This window comes from Chelon labrosus (genome assembly GCF_963514085.1).
Source record: "Chelon labrosus genome assembly, chromosome: 16".
In the NCBI taxonomy this organism is placed as follows: Eukaryota; Metazoa; Chordata; class Actinopteri; order Mugiliformes; family Mugilidae; genus Chelon; species Chelon labrosus.
Window position 1 is genome coordinate 3,179,488 of NC_140349.1, and position 10,473 is coordinate 3,189,960.

At 48.8% G+C, this 10,473-nt stretch overlaps 1 protein-coding gene across 1 annotated transcript; it reads right to left on the minus strand.

The window, feature by feature from the left end:
* Positions 1-1,312: 1,312 nt before the first annotated feature.
* On the minus strand, positions 1,313-10,088 carry LOC311501189 (uncharacterized protein). Its single transcript, XM_084562881.1, has 3 exons — positions 9,518-10,088; positions 9,005-9,148; positions 1,313-6,693 (listed from the first exon to the last, which is right to left on the minus strand). The coding sequence occupies exon 3, from the start codon at positions 6,282-6,284 to the stop codon at positions 2,121-2,123; it is 4,164 nt and encodes a 1,387-aa protein (XP_084419007.1). The 5' UTR covers positions 6,285-6,693; positions 9,005-9,148; positions 9,518-10,088; the 3' UTR covers positions 1,313-2,120.
* Positions 10,089-10,473: the final 385 nt, after the last annotated feature.

A 10,473-nucleotide genomic window follows, 5' to 3' on the forward strand; every position in this document is an offset into this window, starting at 1 on the left:
TTAAAATATCAATTTACTCGAGGGGAGACTTTTAAAATGAAACTCTACCTCGGGGGTCATGTATATTTTAGATGTAGGGGCTCAGAGTTACCACATGGGACGGCAGCACAGGACGGCCTGCAGGTTTACGTCTCCTTTGATGGGAATTAAAACTCTTAGTGGAAGAGAATCAGAGATAAAACTGATGTTGATTTATGTCACAAAACTCCACTTTACTAAATGGATGCATGTTGTGGATACTTTTATATTTATTTAAAAAAAAAACTCAAGTAATATTATTTATTTGTATATTTACCAACTAATTAGCACTGCAAATAAAAAAATATACAAAAGATATAACTCATTAATTAGTAAAAATAAAATAAAAATATTGTTTTGTATCGTTTTAAATGTGAAACATTTACAGCAGAATAATTTTTATAACATTTTTGGCACTTTTGTAGATTTATTTCAGCTAATAAACCATGCAGACAATAATATATAGAAATATAAAATAGTAAATAAGGAATATTAACGGTTTAATCAGAGGTTTTCATTCACGTAAATCAAATGTTTGTGCAGCACTTATCATATATGCATCAATAAAATCTTCTTAATTGCATAAAAAAATAAGTTTTTGATTCATTTTTCCACTAATTAACTTTGCAGACTGAGAAATTAATGTATAAATAGCAATTAAGGAATTTACTTGTCATTTAATCTGGATTCTTCCTTCATACAAATTAAAACTGTGTCAAATAATTAACAGAAAACTGAACAACTCTTCAAGGACGACTTTTAAAAAGCAAAATTTTAGGGTTTATCACAATTTAATGCATTTTTTGCAGGTAAATAATTTTTTTATGTGTAGATTTTTCAACTAATTAATCCTGGAAACAAGAATTAGTATAAAATAGTGATATTAGGAATATTATACTGATATATTAATATATTTTCCTTAACGCAGATTAAAAAGTTTTCCAACAATTGACATAAAATGACTTCGTTTCTCTATTTTATGCTTCAGTTTGAATAAGAATCGACGCCAACAGTGTAAAACCGTAACGTTTCAGTTTTGTTTTTTTATTTGAGGGTTTTCAACAACTCACTTTTAGGCAAAGAGAAAGGATAGTAATTTAGTAATAATATTACATGTTTTAGTTTTACAGAAAAAAAAAAAAAAGAAAGAACACGTCTGGACAGGACCTAAGTAATGAACTATGTGTACACGCTTCTGATACAAAAAATAAAATAAAATAACGGGGGCATAATTTCTGTGGCGATGAAGGAGGGGGGGGGTAAAGGTTAAAGGGAGGGGGGGGGGGGGGGGGGGGTAAAATTAAATCACATCAATACATATAGTCATCCCGCTGTTTTACAAAGATAGCCCCCGACTCGTTCCCTCCCTCCCGTACAATACCAACAGTGATAAATGGAGTAAAAAAAAAAAAAAAAAACAGCGAATAATCAATATATAATAAAATATAATACTAATTGTACAGTACACTTATTTCTGTCGTTCCTTTTTCGAATCCTGAACACATTAACAGTCATGATTTTTGTCTCCCTCTCACAAAAAGTAGTGTACATTTAAAAAACAAGGTCACCGAACCACTCCTCCTCCTCCTCCTCCTCCTCCTCTTTTTTTGTTTCGTTTAATCCTTTTCAGCCTCTTTTATCGGCTTTGTGTTTTAAGAGACTTCTGATCAAGTTATCTCGAGGGCAAACTCATCTCGATTCACATAAAAAAAGGCAGAGAGAGAGAGATATTCTCCACCGGAGGGGAAACAAGTAAACACAGAGCTAGAGACGAGGACGATAGTGTTTTAACTGTGAATGAGAAAGAAAATACAGAAGATGACGGCGCTGCTAAAAAACCTTTGGGGACAGATAAGACACGGGGGGGTGGTTCTGATTTTGGGCCACGTTAATTTATCGACCACCTCTTTTATCGTGGTTTGTTTCGGGGAGAGGATGCGTTCCACTAAACCCTCGCCCCCACACTCTCTTTTCTTCTTTTTTGTATTTTTTTTGTTTTGTTAAAAACTCGCTAGCTCGCTTGCTCGTTTCTCGGATTATTTAAAAAAAATAAACATCAAAAAAGAATCTAATCATCTAGAAAAAAACTGTTTTTGTGTTTTTCACTGACTGTACTCAGTCAGGACCGTTGATCTCTCGGGCTGGACCAGAGGCGGCACCGGCAGCTGGACCGGCGAATGGTCGCTCTCCGACTGAGACGACGACGACGAGCGGGACCTCATCTTCGTCGGAGCCCAACTCCCGGCCCTGCTGCCGGCGGCGGAGGTCGTCCCCCGGCAGGAGAACTTGTGCCGGGCCAGGAGCCGCTGGTTCCAGAAACTGTGTCGGCACCTGTGGCACTGGAATGCAGCTTGTTTGAGATGCTGGCCCCGGTGTTTCAGGGCCTTGTGCAGCGAGCCGGTGCGCCTCCCGCACACCTGGCAGCGAAGGCGGGCGTGGCGGCCCGAGTTCCTGGGCGGGTGCCTGACGGCGTGGTGCACCAGCAGCGAGCCGTGCTTGGCGTAGGTGGCGCTGGGGCAGATCGGGCAAGGGAAGCGCTTGAGGGGGACGTCCATGGAGGTGAGGCCCGTGACTCTGACGGCGCCCCCGCACCACGACTTCACCTTCATCTCGCCGCCGCCCTTTATCCTCAGCTGGGCCAGGAGCTTTTTTCTGTTGAGCTGGGCTTGCAGCCTGCCCCTCTTCTTCCGCAGGACCAACAGCTTCCTGCGAGTGTCTTTACTCAGCGGGACACCCACCAGCTTTCCGTCCCTCATGATGCTGTGGATCACCACGCGCCTTTTTTTCTTTCGGTGCTTTCTTGTCTGTCCATGACGCTTTTGGAAGTTTTTTGCGCGGTAGTGAAAAGGGTGCTGGAGCTGTTGTGGCTGCGGTTGTTGTGGTGGCGGTGGTTGCTGCGGTTGTTGTTGTGGTGGTGGCGGTGGTTGCTGCTGTTGCTGCTGCTGCTGTTGCCCGCCAGAGGCACCTCCCTGCTGCTGCTGCTGCATGTGGGACGACCCGGCATAGGTGGGCCCCGAACCGGTGTCGTAGAAGAGCGGCGAGTATCCCGAGGGTTGAGTCTGGTCGGTGCGCTGGCCCGTGCGGTCGATGCCGTGCTGGGACAACTTGTGCCGAACTAAACTGTTGGAGTAGGCGAAGGCTTTGCTGCACACTTCGCAGCGAAAGGACTTCTCCAGCCCCACGCCTCCGCCGTGGATCGTCTGCTGATGTGCCGTCAGGTGGAAGTAGTGGCGGAACGACTTCCAGCACACCGTGCAGGTGTAGAGCCTCTGGGACGGGGTGCCGGACGTAGGAGACTTATCCCCTTGGGAGCAGGAGGAGAAGTAGTCATTGTTTCCCGCGTTGGCGACTTGACTGATGGCGGCGGCGGCGGCGGCTCCTTTTATTCTCCTCCCCTGGTTGTCGATTTCTCCTTTCCGGTGCAACTTCCCGTGCCTCACCAGACTCTGGGCGTAAGCAAACATCTTCCCGCACAGGTTGCACTTGTAGTTCTTCTGCCCCGAGTGCACGGTCAGATGCTTGGTGAGGTGGAACGGCTCGCGGAACATTTTGCCGCAGACGTCGCAGGCGTGGGGCTTCTCCCCGGTGTGGACGCGGTTGTGGCGCCGCAGCGTCTCCGCCCGTCTGAAGCGCTTGCCGCAGATCTGACACCCGTACGGCCTCTCGGAGCCGTCGCCAGGCGGCGCTGGGCTCCTCCTCCTCCTCACGATAGTGTTTGGGTCCCTTTTCTCTCGGGGCTTCCTCGGCCTCCTGGGTTTTACGTGGGGCTGGCTGGGGTGGGTCAGGGGTATGGTGGAGCCATTGAGGGTGGACGTCGAAGAGGGGCCGCCCATGTTACCAAACCCCAACCCCCCCAGCAGGCCGCCAATGATGTCCCTCCTCTCTCCATCCCGGTTCTCCGTGTTTAAGTCGCAGGAAGCAGCGGCGGCAGCAGCGATGGCCGACATGGCGCTGCTCGTGACCTCGTCCTCCGAATCATCCAATAAGGAGGAGAGAGGAAGATGAGGTTGTGGTTGTTGTTGATGGTGATGGTGCTGACTCTGTGGGTGGGGATGAAGAGTTGGGGCTAAAGGGGCTTTACGTAGAGTTTGGCTGGACATTTCACTGGCTAACGTGCTCTCTGAGGGGTACAAAGACGAAGGTTGCGATCGCCTGTAGTCGTCGACGCCGCTGTTGTACGGCGACTGGCTCTGGTAGCGGTTTCTGGAATAATCCGCCGCGTACTTCTCCGGGGCCATTCCCGGCGCATCATTTGAAATTCCTACCCTGTCTCCGCCACCTCCCATTTTGCCGCCGCTCGGGTTTGACGACGACGTCGAGGACGACGTGCTCCCTCCTCCGCTGCTGGCTCGGTTTTTTGAGCTTCGAGGGGGTTTGCCGCAAGCGCCCGAAGCAGCGTGGTTGAGTAGAGAGGTGCTCTCGCGGAAACAGCGCCCACAAGCCGGGCAGCGGAAAGGCTTCTCGTCGTGGATCTTCTCGTGTCTCGTGAGCGACTCCCGGCGGTTGAAGGACTTTTGGCAGATGCTGCAGACAAACGGCCGGTTTTCCGAGTGGGTGACGCTGTGCTGAATGAGGTGACCCCTCTTTTTAAATCTCTTCCCGCACTCGCCGCAGCAGAATATCCTCTCCGGGCTGGGAGAGTTACAGTCCGACTTCCTGCTTTGGCTTTCCGGCGTCAAGCCGTGGCTGCGGAGGTGCCTTCGGAGGCTGGAGAGGTGGGTGAAGGTTTTACCGCACTCGCCGCAGTGGTAAAGGGGCTCCGGTTCGGGCTGCCCCGACCCCGAGCTACTGTTGTGACTTTCTTGGGATTTAGACAGCTGTTGGTTGCCGTTGGCTACGAGCACAGAGGTGGAGCTTGAGGAAGGAGGTGCAGATGAGGAAGAGGAGACGGCGGAGGATGATTGTTGCTGCGAGGATGGCGAGAGGAGAGAGGAATGCTGCGGCTCGCTACCGATGCCACTCAGCCCAACGCCCCCAGATCCTCCTCCTCCCACGAGGCCTGACGAGGAGCTCTGACTGTGTCCACTTGAGCTGTTGTTGTGGCAGTTGCTAACGCTGCCGCTGCTATGGCTGCTACTTTCGGATTTCCTCTGGGGCAGATAACCCGCCATCGCCTTCTTCCTCCTGCTCCCTCCGCTCGAGACCGACGACGAGCTGTCGCCCGACTTTGCCGTGTCGTCTTTAGAGAGGGACAGGTGCAGGGGCAAAGGGAGAGGAAGCCCCGCCTCTTGTTGCATTAGCGACGCTATCTGGTTGGAGGAAAGGACTGGAATGCCTTGGAAATCAAAGCCCCCCAGTGGGGCGGGCTGGGGGGCCGGGTGGAGAGGGTGCGGGTGGTGAGTGTGGCTATGTGGGTGAGATAAGGCGTGAGGGGTGAGCTGCTGCTGTTGCTGCTGAGGCTGTGGAGCTGTGTGGCTGTGGCTGTGGGAGGAGTGGAGGGCGGGAGGGGGAGCCAGGGCTGAATTTGAGTCGCTGGCCCCTTGGCCGAGGCCCAGGCCCAAGTGGTTATGAGTGCCTTGCTGGACGAGGAACTGCTCCAGGCTGCTGTTGGTGGGGACGCCAGACAGGAAGTACTGGTTGGCGGCGAGCATGCAGCTGAACTGCTGGTGAAGGCTGCGAGGGTCCGACTGGCCAACGAGGGGGACTGTAGTGCTGCTGGAGGGGTTGTTGGAGGCTGACGTTGAGGTGGAGGGAGAGGGTGAGGAAGAGGAAGGGCCGGGGGAGGGCTGGGGGACGGAGAGACCAGGATGCAGAGGAGGCGGGGGCGCAGGCGTGACAACCCCGCCGCTGCTCCCACCAAAGTCAAACCGTCCCATCCCGGAGTGGAGCTGCTCCTGAGCCAGCGCCGCCTCGGCCGGGTGGAAAGGCCGCAGGAACTGGGGGTACCCCGACGACGAACTCCCGCCCCCGCTGCTGCTACTGCTGCTGATCTTGCTCGACTTCCTGGAGCTGTGAGACGAGGACGACGACTGGCTCTGGTGGGAGATGGACGGGGGCGGGGCGCTCATCTTGGCGAACAGCGACGACGAGTCGGCAAAAGCATTGCTCCGAGAGCTCTGGAGGGATCCCAGGCCGAGGCCGGACAGGAGGCTTCCCGAGCTCTCAGCAGACGGCTGGTGCTGCTGCTGGAGCTGCTGCTGATGCTGCAGCTGGACCTGCTGCTGGTGGCTCAGCTGCCGCTCCAGCCCAAGCCCCTTGAACTGGTGGGCCTGGTGTCCACTTAGCATCTCCAGAATGTCCATGGGGTACTTGCTGAACTGAAACATCTCCCAGTTCAGTTGTGGAAAAGTGTTAACGGGGTCACAACTACCCCGGTGTGTAGATGCTGGAAGCAGCACTGAGCCCTTATCGAGCTCTTAAGGTCCTGGTTTTCAGAGATAGTCCGACAGGCCGCCGTAATCCACCGAGAGTCGAGGCTGGATTTTTTTCTCACATCAACGTTTCACTAATACTTTTACTCTCCATTCAAGAGCGAAGCCTTGAAGTGCTTCGGGGGGATGTTAGAAAACAGGCTCATAAATAGGCAAAATACTAAATTATATTTAAAAATAAAAAAAGTAAGTAAAGTCTGTAGTGTTTCCTTAAAGTGTCCCATAACATGAGGTGGAGTGTGTCCGTTATTTTAGTAGAGTATTAACCATCGCTTCTGTCCCGTCGTGGAGTTCTTCTTGGAGCCTGAGGACAAAAAAAAAAAAAAGACACAATAAAGAAAGAAAATTAGTAATTTGTGACTTGATGATGAGCAGATAAACCAAATAACCTGTTGCCCTTGGTTTCGGTCAAAGCCTGGGTTCTGTATCGGATCGGATCTGGCCTCAAACAAGGCAGAATTCTTTTTGTCGTTATTCGTTTTAGATCTGCCCTAAAAATAAAACCACGTTCCTGTAGCGTAAAAACATCTTTAAGCAAGAAGAAGAAAGAAGGCAGTTAGTGGATGAAGAAGAAGGAAACGAAGAAGAAGAAAATAGGCGGTAGATAACGGAAGAAGAAAAAGAAGAAGAAGAAGAAGACGATAGGAGGTAGATAATGGAAGAAGAAGAAAAAGATAGGAGGTAGATAATGGAAGAAGAAGAAGAAGATAGGAGGTAGATAACGGAAGAAGAAGAAGAAGATAGGAGGTAGATAATGGAAGAAGAAGAAAAAGATAGGAAGTAGATAATGGAAGAAGAAGAAGAAGAAGAGGTGGTTAGAAGAAGAAAGTCAGTCAGTAGTAAGTAAATAGTTCAACGTGGATGTTTGCTGGTTTGCTCGTAGTAAAGTGAGGAACTTTAGTTGATTTAAGATCAAATCACTACACTAAACATTTAAAGATAATCCCTAGTACTGTTAATTATTCATTGGTTAATTAAAGGATGTATTGATTACTCTACTGGCTCTACTATCAACAGCATGTTCACAATGTCCGAGTCAAGCGAAGAGAAAGCTGCCTTCCTGCTTCACGCACTCAAGATGCTGGAGCAGCTGTTGCACAATTAAATTATTTTTGTGCTCTAGAAATCTTGGAAAGCGTTTTATTGTGTATTCAACCGCGTAAAGTTTTGTTCAGCTGGACTTTCTAATATCAGGCAGCTTGGAAAGCAGCGAACCCGACGTCAGACAGCTGCAGCAAACTCAAGACACGTGTTTCTCTTTTAAAACTGAACATCACATGAAGCAAATGTAGATTGTTTTAGACAATACACTGTATTTATTATGGTTCCCTCTGAAATATTTCCTTTTTGCTGCTGCTGAGTACGACGTGATCCAAAACGCGACAGAAGCTCCAACTGTGAGAGCGCCGTCTGACCTGAGAGTTGATTGGATTTAAACAGTACGTCGACAGAGAGGAGCTGCACAGACAGAAGCACATGAAAGAGGAGAAACTGGAGGGAAAATGTGGTGAAAACACCACAAATATCTGGAACCAATGACAACATTAGTTTTGTGGAAAATCTCTTTCATAGCTAAGAAAAACTAAAATATCTCTAAACGAACTGACAACACATTGATTCAGGAAAATCAGAAGCGACACCCAGCTCTAGAGGAGACAACGGCAACTTTGAAACCAATAATAGATGCACAGCAAAATCTTAAAATCTACTTTCGGACTTTTGGAAACTGTGTGCGACCAGAACGTTTTGTGATTTCAGTAACGGTAATCGTCATCAGTTTACAGAGGAACTCGACACAATTACAGAGCAAAGCAGACACGCCAGCGTACAGGTGTGAAGGCTTGTGTACAGTAACCGTCCTCTTAATCACAGCTCAGGAAGTAAACAACTAAGAATTATAAAGTATGAAAGCTCACGTCGGCTTAGACTACAACGTGGCACGGTTTAGATTTGATGCAAAACCATAAACCGAGCTTTAATCGGCGAGAAAGAGTGTCTCATGCAACATAAAAACTTTTAATTTAACCCCTGACTCCAGAAAATACTTATTTAAAGGATACTTCTCTGAGTTTGAGCAGGTTTAACTAATGCACAGTTGTATATTCAATCATCTGCAAGTTCATTAGGTACACTAGCGAAAATATCTGGTGTTTAGCATTAGTTTCAACTGTGCTATTGAACTGTATTGTGTTGTATCGACACATGTTCCTATTATTTTGGCATTTCAGTCAGTGTGCTAAAGCTAAATTAGTTAAATCTAGCAGCAGCAGCACAAACTGCATCCTCCAAAATGATAATCCAGCTGAACCACCACCTTTCAACATCAACTGAACATTAAAACAGTCATGATGGAGGATTTAGTGCAGGACTGTTATATCAGCATGCATTTGTTGTCACTAGTGTACCTAATAAAGTGGCCGGTGGCTGTATTTTCATGAGATAGCCAGGCTTAAAGTCCTTATTTCAGTTCCAGCACCATGTTGAGGAAAGAAGCATGCAGCTGTTGTTGTTTTTGGGCTAACAGCTCCTTTTTAAAAGCTTTTAGATGTTAACGCTGTGTGCAGAGCTCCAGTGACACACTGACACTAATTAAACCCAAACAGTTAGCATCTCACCGGCTGATCCACAGGTCTGGAGCTCCCCCTGCGTGGACCCCCCAGCTGCGGGTGGAGGGTTAAGTAGGTGGAGGAGGAGGAGGAGAGGAGGAGGGGGGACGGTCCGCTTTCTCCGCCGACAACCGGTGACTTCAGGTGGACAACCTGAAACACATGAGCCGGTAACGGAGCAGATCAGACTGATGGAAATATCAGGAGCACAGCTAGCATCCGTCAATCACACAGCTAGCTAACTGAAACGCAGCTTATAACGGCTCGAAACTGACAAAACAAGCATCATTTGAGTGCATTTGAACATTCAGACATATTAAATTGAGCTTGAATGTGTGTAATAATTATAATATTAATAATAAGTAAACTAACACAGCGCTAAATGATGTGTCCTGGTCGCCTAGGCTAAAGCTAGCATTGCTAGCCGAGCGGTTAGCTTGGCAGCTAGCTAGCTAGCTAGCTAATTAGCAAAACACACTCCTGCTGGTTTTTGTTTTGTTTTGTTTTGTAGTGTTTTTTTACCCGGTAGCATGCGACGTCTGGGCGCGGAAAGCAACGGCTCAGAATCGCGTCGGTGACCGAGTGGAAGCACCGGGGCGGGAGTGCGCCGTGAGAGCGGGGTCCCTACTGCCTGTCAGCGGGGCCTTTTTCTTCATCCATGGAAAAACACTGTGAAAGGCCTGGCTCTCCATCGGCTTCTTCAACCCGCTAACAAAAAAACTATTTCCGCTGGCCCGGCCCGAGACGTCCCGTTCAGTCTCGGCTCCGGTAGTCCCGGTCGCTCGGCCGGCTCACTGCACGTCTTCGCCCGCACGGCGCCTTTGTTTTGTTTCCGTCGTGTTTTCCCGTCTTTTCTCGTCGGCTGGCTGCCTTCCGCCCCGTGCCCGTTGTCGGTGTCCCCCTCCGTAGACTACGGCTCCTCCGATGCTGCTAGCGTTAAAATGGTAGTTTCCTGTCTGCATAATGGTTCCGGGTAGAGCCCAGGCGCAGGTTTAGTCCGTCCGGCCCGCGACCACCTCACCGCCGCCGCTGCCCCTCCGTTCGCAGAATACGGGTCCGATCCAGCAGCAGCATGATGCTCGCGGACAAATAAACCCGTGTGTGTGTGAGGGGGTGCGTGCATGTGCGTGCGCGTCCACGTGTGTTTGCACTCTCCATGAAAGAGGCATCGTGACACTGTTTGTCATTAAAGCGTGTGAATGTGTGCGCGTTCACACCGGCAGTGTGAAACGTTAATTGGTCAATTAAAGAAATGATGGAGCATGATGGAACACATAGATACTGTATTAATTAATATATATATAAAAAGATATATAAATATCTAACATGTTCATATACGGTATGTACAATGTGCTTACATTTAAAAATATAAGACTTGTGATGAGATGAGACAAGATGTGATAAAACAATATCGATTGAGATGTTTTCAGAAGAGAAGAGATAACTTGAGAAGGGCTGAGACGACTCGAGATGAGAAG

Excerpts from the sequence above, each read along its gene's own strand:
- LOC311501189 (XM_084562881.1), bottom strand. The coding sequence starts at position 6,284 with ATGTTTCAGTTCAGCAAGTACCCCATGGACATTCTGGAGATGCTAAGT.